General features: G+C 43.5%; 1 protein-coding gene across 2 annotated transcripts in view; it reads right to left on the minus strand.

The window, feature by feature from the left end:
* The window catches only part of LOC146566719 (partitioning defective 3 homolog), a 357,883-nt gene that overhangs the window by 198,414 nt on the left and 145,138 nt on the right, over window positions 1-14,331 (minus strand). For both annotated transcript variants that reach the window (XM_085286313.1, XM_085286312.1), the window contains exons 6-7: window positions 3,689-3,798; window positions 2,962-3,045 (exon numbers count right to left, since the gene is read on the minus strand). In XM_085286313.1, coding sequence (XP_085142439.1) covers window positions 2,962-3,045; window positions 3,689-3,798 — 194 coding nt within the window. The remainder of the gene's footprint in view (window positions 1-2,961; window positions 3,046-3,688; window positions 3,799-14,331) is intronic.

Below are 14,331 nucleotides of genomic sequence, written 5' to 3' on the forward strand. Positions count from 1 at the left end.
TCTCAGTAATCCTTAAAAAAAACGCCAACCTTTACCTTCAAATATCCCTCCGCCCTTCTTCCCCCTCTAAATAACTACATCAGTGAGCTCCTTGAGGGCTTTAGTTAGGCCTCGAGGATAACCACATGCAAAGATATCTGATGGATGCTCACACAGCAGAGCTACAAACTCTGGCTACAAGCTGCAAGATGCCTCTGAGATAGCAGGTAAACTGACTTTAAATGTGTGGTGTCCTTGCATAAACTGACAAAAAAGTTTGGAGGCTTATTTTGACACCTTATTGGTGTCAAGGACATAAGTGTCATGCTTCTCATAATTCTCCCTTCCTGTCTCTTTTCCTGGACGCATAAACAGCAGCACATTCAAAACTGTTGTGACCCTGTTTACTGCAGACGTCAAGGGCAGGCTCGCGCAGCTCTTTAGCATTTCAGCCAAACAGGGCCACTCTCAGAACATTGCTTTAATTGGCTGCATAATGTGGACATTCACGCTCGCGCCGAAGACTCATCTCAGCCACTCAGCGGGGGTAAATGGGTCGGCATTAAGTTGAAATTAAAGATCACAAAAGGCCCTTCCCTCTTTCTTGGTGTCTGAGTTGCCAGGTCAGGTTAAATGTGTTGAGCAGAGAGTAATTGCGGCCGGCGTGGAAGCAGACATGATTGTGCTTTATCTCCATAAGTGTTGGCAGCTTGAAAACAAAGTATTGCGCACGGAGATTACATCACGGACACACGCTAATGACTTCTGATTTGCTAGCAGACTGGAGACGGTACAGTAGATAAAGGAGTTTTTGGTTGATCCCTGATCAGTATTCAAGCCGCGGCAGAGCGGACTGGGGATAAAGCGGCATCGTTTAGAGATTTAAAGAAGATGATGATTTCGTGAAAAGCACTATTATTGTGTTGGCTATAATCCCATCCTCTCAAACTGATGGAGGTTCGCTTCTGTTTTTTTTAGAGATACTTGTCAGTTACTTGTAAAGAACTAAAAAAAAATCTAAAAGTCACTCTCAAAGGCTGCAATTCATTAGGTGGCAGATGTAAGCAAAAAGGGATTTGTAGTTTGTGGATTCTCTGCAGCCTCTGGGGGGGGGGGGGGGAAGAAAGACTCTTTAAGTCTCGCTTCTCCTCGAAAAAAGGAATCAGCATCTTACCGCACCATATGGCTTTACTCCATCTTGTGGCTGGGTAGCAGTGCTGATTTGGAGGAGGCCACCTGCTCTCATCTACTGCCTTTAATCAAATAATAATCCAATCAGGATCCATTTATGCATGGCAATTATGTCCGCAGTTTGTTTACAATTGAAGACGGTCATGGAATGAGAAGTTCATTAAACTAGGAACGCATCTGGAAGGGGGCGTGCGTGCGTGCGTAGATGTACGGGATATTTGTGTGTGCACGTTGCTCTCAAGGTAGGTAAGTGACGATGCACTGAGAACTGTTTTTGCTTGTAAAAGGAGTCTGAGAGGGAACACACTTCTCAAGGTCGGTCCGAACTGCTCACAAACTGCATTAGTGTGAGCTCATTTTCAGGTAAGTATCTGTGCATTTCAGTGTGTGTGTGTGGCAGGGAAAGATTCTTCCTGCTAGAGTGGCAGAGTATCTAAGCTCTCTCCTACAGTTGTCTCCCCCTCCTGCTTGGATCTGACTTGATGTCAGTGCAGTGGAGCAGAATACGGGGGCAGCCTGATGCTGGAGTGCCTGCAGTTCCTTGTTTGCTGTCTGGTTTTGCTGGCAGTCTGACCCCTCTGGCCCTGGTCTAGACACTAATGACAGCCCGCTGAGCCTAATGCCTCCTGTCCCAGTGCACGACGCGCAGAAAAAGCTCGGACAGGCCATTAGCATCATCCCACTGACCAGACAATAAGTTTTATCATGGCTGAAGTTAATTGAAGGCTGTGATAGCTATTAGTGCCGACCTTAGCTGATGGGGAAGAAATTTACTGCCGGCGCAGCGTTAATGTTGTTTCCTCCAAGATGCTGTCTGATTTAGGGGCAATACAGGGGAGCTTAAGGACAGCAGTGCATCTAATGAGAGCTGAACTGCTTAAGTTCCTTTAGAAATCGTTCCCTCCGTTAGGCTCACCTCATCCTGAATCACTATTTTGCAGCTCTGACTCAAGGTGTCAAGATGGAGTTAGTGCGAGGTCAGAGCTAAATATAGTTTCCTGACACTTGCTTATAAACAGCAATGAGATTAGTGTCTGAGCCACCTTCAATGACACCACTCCCCTTTCTCCTCCTCTCCCCCTTCAAATGTCATTCCGTTTGATCTCCTCATTCCGTCTTTCCACCTCATCCCTGACTTTCCTTCTCCAGTGCTGAGTAGTCACATTCACCTTGGTGGCGAGCCAGTTCCTTCTGGCATGCAGGAGGGATCTGTGTTATACACAAGCTTTTAGTTTGATTACATCTAACCGCTTCCTCTGTCCCCCCTTTTTTCCTTTCTTTTTTTTGAAACTCAGACGCCTCTCGTTCCCTTGTCATCGACACTCCTATCAGTTAAAAAGACAGAAAAAAAAAAGGCGAGAGGAAGTAGTCCAAAGCAAGTTTCAAGACAACACGTGCACAACGATGACCGACAACCCAGTTAGAAAAAGTATTTGCAAGACCTGGAGAAAACTGTGCAGTCGAGAGCAAAAACTACTTTCATCCATTCGCCTCACCACTGGGAGCTTCAAAGCTGTGGGATGTGAGCGGTGCTGAGTTTGGGTGTGGCGTTTCAACAGCGAGGCTCACAATAATAAAAAAAGATGACTGCAAGAATCAGAGGCAGTTAAAAAAAAAGAAGAAGAAGAACAGCCTTGAGCAACACATAAAAAGAGATATGTAAGACAGAACAAAGGACAGAGAGAGTAAGAAAAATGAGTGAAATAATGAGTGAGAGCAAAAAGAAAGCAACACTGGATGGTGAAACTGAGATGCACTGAATTTCAGCTTGTGTCTGTTTTGTTTTTTTACCTGATATCATGTGAACTGAAAGGCACTACGTGGATCCCCAGGGGCCCACCTTCATTGGACACCTCGACGGGCTTGAGCATGCTTCTGCGGGATGGTGATGGATGAAGCCAGAAAGAAGAGGAGAAGGGAGTAGGAGAGAAGTGTATGAATAATAATGATAATTAAAAAATAACAGAAGTGAAAACAACATGTAGAAATGCAGAATGTAAACAGACGGCACAGTCAAACACGACATGAGGTCAGTGGGATGCGCAGGAGTGGGGGCGTGAGGGAGTGGGGTCCTTATTGGTGGGAGGCCTCGCTGAGTTGCCTGTGCTAAGTCATCCGTTACAAAGCGCAACTGGTGGACCTCAGGGTCGATTAAGGATCCAAATGGAGGCTCCAATTAAGTGATTAAGATCAGACTGCTGTTGCGCTAAAAGAACTAATTAATTGAAAACATATAAGAGAACGGGGGCGGGGGAGGGAAGGGAAGGGAGGAAGGCTCATTTGTTCCGATAAGGACGTGAAGACAAATCAACACGACCCAGATACGCGTGACGATGTTTACAGACTGAGGCCTTGGTCTCGATGTTTGGGTTGTTACTGGCACATGGTCGTAAAGTGGGCGGCGAAACAAGAAATTGGTATGCAGCCATTACAATAATCGTGATTAACTGTAATTGTACAATTTCACTCTTAACATGGCGTATGGGTGGGGTTGTGGTGTTAGCGGTACGCCACTCACTCTATATGAAACACTGGTGAATGTTCCAGTGAGGAATCGGCCCTTCCTACTGGCTCCGTCCGCTCGATTCTCCTCTCGTGTCTCCTTTGCTCTTCTTCCTCATCCTCCTCCTAATAGAAAGAGAGACAAAGAAAAAAAAGACAGGATGAATTGGATGAGTGCTTCAACAGCAAAAAAGAAAAACCCCTCAAATTCTGTCATTATTGCTTTCGCTGTGCTTGCATCTCGCCCTCTCTTGCTTATATCTCTCTTCTCCAGCTTTTAATTTAATTACCTGAAGAAAAAAAAATGTATCGGCCTGTTTTAAATCAAAGACTCTTGAGCACAGGAGGGACCGTGCCCCTGATGCTGCTGCAGAAACCATCCCTCTCTAGCCAAAAAAATGTTCAGTGGTGCCGTGATTAAATGCAGCGACTCCATCGGTTTGCCTGACCGATGAGGTGGGCCCGTGAGGTGATGGGATCAAGGTTTAGAGCTAAAGAAACAGGGATGCTCCTGTCTGAGCTCCATCTGCGTCTTTCACTCTCCTCGTTTCATTTGCTCATCTTCCTTCAGTGCTGTTAGGCAGCGGAGCAGGAGAGGCAGTGCCTTTAACGGGAAAGCAGACATCCGAGGACTTAACTAAGCTCTGGGAAAGAGGCAGCAGCTTCATGCTCTCCTTAATGGAGGATAAAATCTTCATTTGGCTCTCTTTATGTGGATGGTACAAATTCAGCGGGCCACTTACACACAGTGATTACATCCCGCATGTAGAACAGGAGGGAGACATATCTAATAACACAGTGTTGATTTTCATGTAATTGTCAACCCAAGATTAGTTGGAGGGCTCGTCATCAAGTGTTGAGCACAGTGAAGTCTTTTGTTTGGTTGTTTTAAATAACGGGACTTTCTTTTTCAGTCCTGTTATTAATGGCTGGTCCTCGTGCATGTGCGCGTGCGTGAGCTTGTCAGCATCAAGACAGCGCATCGGCTCCTTGGGAGGATCTGCCGAAATGCTTTGTTAGCCACTGCTTTTTCCCCACCCTCACCCTTCACCTTCCTCTTTCTCTCTTTTTTACTAAAATGTCAAGCACATCCAAATAGGTCTTGCGCATTCTTGGTTTCTTTATGGAAATTGATTCAACCCTTTTCAGGGGCAGGGATATCTTTGGTGGCACTCACTCTGCTATACAGAGGCCCCATCGCCTATTTATTTGTTAGACTCTGGGGGAGGGTTAAGGTGGGATAGGGGCATGAAAATTTCATCAGCAGCCCACCTTTAAAGACCTTGTCGCACCCTACCTGTCTATTTCCCCCTTTTCTATGAAAATGAATAAATCACCCCCCACCACCACCACCCTCCACGCCTTTAATTACACGTCAGCCGAGGTGCCGGGTGTCTCACGGGGCCTTTTATTCATAAAGCTTTTTTATGAACTCAAGCCCACCCCCCACCCGTCCTTCCCCAGGTGGACGGCTAGATTTTTTTTTCTCTTTGACGTATACTCTGCACAAAGGACCTGACCACCTGTGGCAAACTATAAATAAAGATGGGAGGCCATGGGGTAGAGCGGGCGGCTGAAATTGGACAAGAATAAATACAGGTTTAGATCTCTGCTACAAGGCAAGACTGATGGAGAGGCAAAGAAACGTGTGGCCTTTCAGAAAAAGACCGTTTTCACACTCGGTGAGCAGATGACTGTGAAAGGTGACAGTGCTCAACAAGTTTGCGTTGTTAACCGAAGTCGCAAGTGTATCATCGCTAACACGTAATTAATTTGCATTTAAAAAAGCTGTTAGCAACAATCCCCTGCCTGTTCGTTTGATCTTATAAGTTGCAAACCCTTATGGTGAGACTACGTAAGACGATGTAAAGGAAAGACTAGAGAGATCTTTTGAATTAGGGAGTGAACAAAGAAAGAGAAAGACGACACTGGATCTGTGATCGTTCCCTTCAGGGGAGAAAGGCAAAGGGCTTCTTCACTTCCACCTGGCCAAAAATCGCAGTGCAATCAAGTGCGGTGTGCGAATGTGACAAGTCAAAATTACCATAAAATGGCACAGGTAGATATGAGAGCAGTGCCAGAGCAAGGTGATATGTCTATTCAGCTGTGAAGCTGTGAAATTGACACTAAAAAAGGAACTCGTGATAAAATAAAATGTACAAGAATCACAAGATTGAGCAAAGCCCTAAGTGAGGGATGTAGGAGCGAAAAAGGTAAGACAAAGAAAGAGGTTAACCCTTTATCACCCAAGTATCATACAGGCTGCTTGGACTTCTTACAGTAATATGAAGCACACATGGTTAATCTGTGTTGAAACAGCAGTAACTTTTCCTCTACTGTGATAATACAGAATATCTCCGTAAAGCTCGTCTTCTCTTCTTTCCAAAACTATTTGAATTTTGTCCATCCATCCTCTTCTGCTTATCCTTCGCAGGGTCACAGGGGGGCTGGAGTCTATCCCAGCTACCATAGGGCAAGAGGCAGGGTATACCCAGCCTGACACAGGGCTAACACAGAGAGAAAGACAACCACATCCACACCTATGGGCCTGTCAGAATCACCAACTAACCTAACTAACCTACTCACATATCTATATTATTGCTAATATATATTGTAATATATCTATATCACTAAAGCACTTCTGGATGGATGCAAACTGCATTTCGTTGCCCTGTACCTGTGCATGTGCAATGACAATAAAGTTGAATTCTATTCTAATTCTATTCTAACCCCACTAACTGCATGTCTTTGGACTGTGGACATCCTAACTCCACAAAGAAAGGCCTTGACAAGACGGTGGATGTGAACCAAAGACCTTCTTGCGGTGCTAACCAGTGTGCCACCATGCTGTGGGCGTGTCACATTGGTTAGTAATCAAAGAGGACATGTTTGTGGTATAATCTGGTCGTAATGAGTTTCCTATACACATGTATAGTAAATCCCCACACAGCTCTGACCATCCTGCACACTAGATGTTGCATTCATCAGCACCAAATAACCACAAACCACAGCAACAGCCGGCACTAGTGTTTTTAAGTGATAAAAAGTGTTTCCCGTGCATTTGAAGATACCACATGTTTCAAAGTTAAGTCAGTTTTTTTAGCCAACAACAGCAAAGCCTCTTCATTATCTTCCCAGACAAAATCAAAGTTTTAGAAAGACTGATTTCTGAGACTGAACATCACAAATAATGGCTTGTTAAAAGTGACTTTTATGCAGTCAAGTGCTCAAGTATAGCTCCACACTTTCCAACGGAGCGTGTGGTTAAGCCGGCATCACAGGGGCCAGTTTCCTAGTGACCGGAGGCAGATGCAGAAGCCATTTCTCTTTATATTCGCTGCCAGCTCGTTCACTGTCTGTCCTTGTGTCAGCTGTAAAGATGAGCACTGAGTGACAGCAGAGGAGAGACACAACCTAAATATACATCCGCAGCTTCCTGACCCCACCATTCTCCATCTCTATTCTTTTTCTCTCTCCTTTTTCCCTTTCTCTGAAAAACATCCATTTCTCCCCCCCGAGTGCTTTTAGCACCCTGTTGATCCCTTGGTAACCAGTAGAGTGGGGATGCAACAAGGCTTTTCAACTCTCTAGCTTGCCCTCTCTCCTTTTTTTCTCCCTCCTCCCCCCATTTCTCTCCCTTCCTCACATGTAATAGGGATGGCTAAGAGCCCTGATGTGTGGCCAAAAAAGTCTGCCAGCCTCTGACAATAAAGGGAGAAAAACTAAGGTTACAGGCTTGGCCATCGGACAGCTGCAGCATTAGATTATTGAAAATCGTATAAGAGGAGGAGAAAGAAGAAGACAGCGAGGTGGAAGGGACACGCATGCAAAGTGCAAAGCCTTGTTACCATCAAATAGACGTGCTGCTTGGACAGTGGTTGGAGGTCCGAAGGGAAAGCAGACTGGGAAGGATGGAGGTAGCAGCTGTTTGATCAGGAGGGGGAAGTCTACCCACACGCAAACACACAAACATGCATACTCACACACATTACTCCTTGAGGGTTAGGGCAAAAGGCGGCATGTTGAGGAGCTGTCATCCTCCATCAACTGGTGTGCTAAAGCAGACCTACTGTAAGTGTGTGTGTGTGTCATGCTGTTAGCCATGGGGAAGTACAAGATGTAGCTGTTACAGAAAAGGGTGGGGGGGGGGCTCCCTCCTGAGTCCATCTCTGGCATCGAGGGTTTAACAAGGACAGGTTCAAAGGTCACAGCAAATGGTGTGTTTCTGGCCACCGCCCCTCCTTTAGGGGGCTGAGCTTCACATCTGTGTGACAGCTTCATGTGTGGAACAAGCCCCCCCCCTTCCCAGACATTGTCACACACACCCCCTTACAATGAGCCGTCTGTGCTCAGGAGAACAATGGTGCCAGGGAACAGGATATAAAAGCAGTTTCCAAATGAAGAATGTGTTGTGTTCAGTGTATTAAGAGAAAAGGAAACAAGCAATTTAGCTGGAGTGTTTAGAAAAAAGAAAAATAAAGGCCTGTTGAAATATTTACAAAGGCTGATCCTCCCTCCTGATTTTGACCAGCTAAAAATATGAAACGGTAATTGCGCAAGGTGACATATGCCCCTTATGGAAACATTAAACTAGCCAAAGGTAACATACCATGGCAACATGTGAAAAGACCTGGCTCTCAGCGAGTCGATGTATGGTGGGGGCAGCAAGGGCGGAGGCTTTTCCTTTTCCTCGCAAAAAGGTTAAGGAGCCATAATTGTACCCTCATTACCTCCAGTTAATGCAGTTCAGCTAAACACTGTACAGCACACAAGACCAAATAGGACTTCACAGTACCGCTGCATCGCACAATGGCACTGACATAGAAAGACAGGCTGCTGTTAATAACTCCTAATAGTGCTATTAAAGGTTCTATGACCTTGAGAAGCAATTACCAATACTTTTCCGTAATAACTCGAAGAATCTTGCTGTTTTCAACCAGCACTTAAAAAGAAACTTTATGGTGCTGGATACAGTGATTGCTCACCTCAATCTGAACATGAGATGATCGCAACGGTTGTACGTTTATAAACAGAGTAATAGCGTGTAGCAGCTACTAGCATGTAGGACGACCTGGTCGCTGCTGTGTGAGGATTTACTGTCCACATAAATAAAAAAAACATTAAAAAATCCTTTATTAGCAAAAAATGTTCTGCTCTCTTAATCCTTTGGACATTATGATCCAGCCCTAGTCCTCCCTCCATCCTTAACCATTTATTCCTCATCGGTCCATCAGGCGCCGTCACCATTAAAACAACCAATTCATCACACTGACTGAGGTTGTGAGACACTTATTTATATTTATGTTGAGGATACAGGAGCATTATAAAAGGCTGGGTGAGGAGTTAAACTGGTTAGGGGGATGATGAAAGGGTCATAATGACCCCCCCTCCCAATCATCTTACCCACAAGGTCCGCAAATAGCACTTAATGTCTGTCAGCAGAGAGGAAAGATTTCTGCATATTTTCTTAGATTATTTCTATGATTGTGACCTTAAGAAAGATGATGGAAGCTAATAGTGATTTAAGTGTTCAGAAATAAAGTATAAAAAGAATTTAAACCCACACCACTGTGTTGATTCTTTTTTATTTCTCTGACTGTTTCCTTTGTTTAGAAAACTATTAGCTTCCCTGCAGGACTGGAAAGTTCAGATCTGGAAGAAAATCAAAGCAGTGTGATCCTCATGTCTGCCATCTCTCGCTTTTTATGTGACTGTTAGAGAAGAAATATAGAGGAAGGTTATGAATCTTCAGTCCTGTGTTTGTGTGCCAAGGGTAGAAGCCAAGGCGGCGCCCGTCCTCTGATGAGGACATGTGTTTTCTTTCATATTTCACGCCCTGCACCCATGAGCACAGCCTTGTTCAAAGCAGAGGACTCGCATTCCAGATTAGATGTACTATTCCTTTTGATAATGAAGACGGAGAGTTGCGTTGTTGTTGTGCTAGGAAAATACAGTGGGGAGTGGGCTAGGGAACCTGCCCCACACTGTCATTATTCATGCAATGAAAAACACAGGAGGAAATAAAAACATAGTTTCTCAGTTTATGAATAAATTTTTTTTAGTATCTTCAAAACCAATAAGACCTCATTATCAGTGTATTTTAGTACTTTACTGTATAGATTAGTAAAAAAAAAATCTTTTAGATGTCAAGACAAAAATAAAATCTAATTGTTTAGTGTTTTTTTCACCTTACCTTAAAAAAAGCACAAAATATTGCATAATATGTAAGACATGCTTGTTTATGCTTTCAAAATAGTTTTCCTTAAAGGTACAAAGTATAAAACTCACCACTAGGTGTCAGTAATTTGCAGATTGTTTTCTTACCCCTCTAAATTCAAGTGCATAATCGTAGCTATGATGACCACTGTACGACAGACTCTGGCCATTGTTCATTCGCAATTTATCTGCCAGTCCTCTGTTATTTACTCTGGGGGGATACTATAAAACTTTGTGAAAGGAGTTCAACACAAGATGGTCAAAGAAGCTCACTGCTGACTAATGAGGAGAGCCTAAACTTTTCTGTCAGTAAGTGCTGCTGTTTTTGCCCGTTAGCCTCTGTTAACTGGCATTAGCTTCCGTTAGCTGGCATTAGCTTCCGTTAGCTGGCATTAGTGAAACTCTCATTGTAGTGGCTCTAACATTGTTGAACTCGGACACTTAACGAATATACTTTCATATGACTGTAATTAAACTGCTTATCACAGTGAAAGTTTGATTATTACGCCACAAACCTAAAATTAGCTGGCATAATGTTAGCTCACAACCAGCTATTGTTGTCAACCCTGCTCTTGTCAGCAGTGTGGAAAAAGGAGGGTCGCATGTCTAATGCGGTGACAATGAGTAATTTCAACAATATCAAGAATAAATTAGCATGTTTATGCACATGTCTGTGTGTTAGAGCCCTGACTTCAGTTTAGGAGAAGAAGCTGAGGATGAGGAGGAAGAGGTTTCGGTGGAAATGAGGTGAGAGGAGAGAGAGAAAACAGAGAGAGAGATCAGAGAGAAATGATGAAAACATACATGTGCAAATGGTCAAATATAGTCTGAAAGACTTTTTTCACTGAAAGTGATAATGCATACTATATATGTGGACAGTCTCTAGTCATTGGCGATGGCCATCAATGTTCAAAACAATGGTGGCTTCCACAAACCTGCTCCTATCCATTTTTAATTGATTTATGAGTTTATGAGTATCTATCACTTTGTCAGAGGACATAATTACACTCTAATAAACCTACATTTATGAGTACAACATTATTTTGTACTTACCGTACCTTTAAACAAGGGATATAACAAGCGCTGAAAATTAGAATATGAATTTAAATTTTCCTCATTATATATTTTCTTAGCAATTAAATGGGCAGTACGTTTTATCCCCAGCTGGCCAAGTTTAATATAACTTCCGAAAAGCCTACACTTCTTTTTAATTAACAAAATCTGTCTCTTTTGGTTTTGCTTTAGAAAGACATGGCTTCTAGCTCATAAAAGGGCTCTGATGTCAATTTACTCGAAGCAAATGAAAGGGACAGACAGTTTCCTAATGCTGTTTAGCAAATTAGATCAGAGATGTGAGTGTGCATTTGTCCATATCAGAATGGAGCGGCGAGATGCGGAGGGGAAGAGGTGAGGCAGTGCAGTTTGTAGGCTGACATTTGAAAAACAAAGGCCTGTCTATCTTTTTACTCTTCTTATTCTCCCTCTTTGTCTCTTCGCTTACGCCTTCTTCTGTCACTGGGAACCCTGCTGGGTGGAATACATTATTTTGCCAGGCCCTGTTTGATATTAGGCCTGAGCTGATCTATCAATGACACAGACTGCCTTTGCCTACTGTATCGTTAAATTGCACTTTAATTAAATTAGGCCTGCTAATTATGAGGACCTAAATCAATCACCAGGTCAATAACCAAGGCCCAAAGCGGACGGAGAGGCCCAAGACTTTTTCCAAGCCTCATCAATAACAGCTGCAACGGGAGTAGATCTGTCCTGTGCCGGAGAGCCGGAGGTTCAAACCGGGTAGGAATTACTGCAAATTAAGTTATCGTCATCGGTTATTGTCCAGAGCGCTTCTTACTCTTAAGCTCGGCAAAAAAAAAAAAAAAGTTTTTGTATACAGAATGAGGATTTCAAAGAGTTGGAATGCACAACATTTTACACCAAACTTCAAAGATGTGGTTAAAGCATATCTGGGATTTCCGATGCATTAAAAACAACGGTTCAAAAAGTATATGATGACTTGCTAGACACCTGGCTTAGGTGAAAGGAGGTGATTCTGAACAGATAATCCTCGGGGCTGAGTGCGCAGCCCTGCTGAGCGGACGGTCCCAGCTGGATCCCGGGCCTTTATACATGCATTAAAAGGGGAACTGTGGTGCTTTTCACAGATTAATCATCGTTTTGAGCTTATTAAGTGGGAGGACAGTCTGCTTTCCGCTGCTCAGAACATTTAATCCATCTCTCAAACTGTGAAGGTCAGTGAGTGAATGTTGCCCTCATTGAAATAATATCAGCTGCTTGAATTTCAATGGGAGCACCCATAGTTTGGACTGTAATTTTTTTGTTTTGTTTTTAAATTACACTTAGTTGGTGTTAAGTCAGAACTACAGTTAGTTATTGAGTTGCACAGTAGCTGCCAATAAATTACACTTGCTGCTCCGCTAAACTGCCATCACAACCAATTAATCCAGCAGTTACAGTGGCACCAATGTTTTATCACTGAAGAAATAATATACATCTATATATCTCTATATCGAGAGATAGAGAGTGAGAGACTCATATCCATTGTCCACACTATTTATATAACCTAGAGTGACCTCAAATCTTAAATATACCAAATATGAAGTAGGAAATAAGGATGAAAGCTGTTGAACAATGAATAATTTAGTAGACAGCAAAGCTTTGGTACACACAGCAGCGAATTATTACAGGGGATGAACGGTCCATTCTACAGATCAGCCATTGTTTGCTGCCGTATTTGAGCAGGTGGAGTGGGGCCTCATCTGTAGCGTCATGGGAACAGCGCAGGGTGAGGCGGAGGCAGTGGTGGAGGGGGGAGCTTTCCATTTAGTTTTAATTGGAAGCTGAAATTCTTGGATAAGAGGGAGACAGAAAGCCATTTGGTTTAGTCCTTGCTCTCAGCCAGGGCTAAATGAAGAGGGGCCGTGTGGAGATGAGGGGCCTGTGGAGGGCCAGTAATGAAGAGAGGTCCCAAAAGACTTCAGCACAGCCACAGTAATCTGGTGGGGTGGGGGGGGGGGGGCTTGGTTGGATATGGGTGGAGAAGAAGGAAGAAGAAGAAATACACAAAGCGAGAGGAAAGATGAAGGGAAGGGAAGAAAAACAAAGAAAATAACCTGTACGGAGTGCCGAATACTACAAAAATGCCAATTTTTGTGTGTGTATTTATTCTCTGAATGCAATGAGCACAAGATTAGACAAGGTATCGATTTATCAAAGGAGTGTTCTAGTTAGACTGGATGATAATTAACTTCCTAAACACAACAAGTGATTGCAATCGCTGATGAGATAAGAGCACGGGGAAATCATCAGTGTCTCAACAAACAAGACCGATCATAGCCTGGATAGTTAATTTGCTGCATGTAAACATTGTACACGTGTAGATACGCATCTGCAACACACGAACTGAGCGGCACAGAGGGTGGCCACCATCATTCTTACATATTGTATGAAGATATCTGCGGCAGCCAATCACAGAGCGACTTCAGCAGGACTCTCACCTTCCAAATCAACCGACACAGGGAGACCCCGGCGAGAAACACGACACACATTTCTCCACTCTACCGTTTTCTAAATGGAAAACAGCATCGGCATGCTTCTAGTTGAAATCACGAATTCATGTGGGAATATCAGAGAATCTGTGATGGAGCTCGGCAGGGGTGCTATTCTTCACAACAGCTCCCATGGCCTGTATATCAAAAACATAAAGAGGAAAACTGCTCTGCAGGGAAAACCGTATCCCATTACAGAGGTATTCTTGTTACACTGACACTATTTATGGTATGCGGGCTATTTCAAATTCAATCCTAGGCATCCAACCTTAAGAAAGTCATAGAATATTGCCAGCAGTTTTGCATGTTTCACTGATGTTGTGGCTGCTATGATGCCATCACTGTTTCGCACAATTTCCTGGTTGTCTTCTCTTTCCATTAGCCTGTTCCCGTTTTCCATTTCTCACTGGTTCTTCATTGCGTTCACCTGTTATTTGGTCGTCTCAGTTCCCATAAGTTTCACTCTTTTCATCACAGGACTCTTTTACCTACCTTACCATCTCTGACAATATAACAATGTTGGATTGTTGGCTGAAAATCCATCCAACAGCACAATCTCAATCAAGTTCGACATAGTTCATAGGTCGCCATCAAAGTTTTACTAGGTAACGCATCATAAGCAGTAAGCAACCCATGATGTCCATCATCAAGTTTAGGTTCTCTAATGAACGTTCATGTAATGCTGGATAAAAATATGCACAATCAACAGCACAGTAATACCTACATCTCTATCTAAGAAACAGAAATGCCCCCAGACTGCCTCCTCCCTCTTCACACTCTTGTTTTAGAGGCTTTCAGTGTGTCCATCTCCTGAGTCCTAAAATGAAACCTTCCCATTTCTCTCCATTTTTATCCAAGTGTGACTACTTTGTTC

Source organism: Mchenga conophoros, linkage group LG9, assembly GCF_057382185.1.
Source record: "Mchenga conophoros isolate Kocher_MC1m ecotype Shallow Benthic linkage group LG9, M_conophoros_male_GT1.1, whole genome shotgun sequence".
NCBI classification, from domain to species: Eukaryota; Metazoa; Chordata; class Actinopteri; order Cichliformes; family Cichlidae; genus Mchenga; species Mchenga conophoros.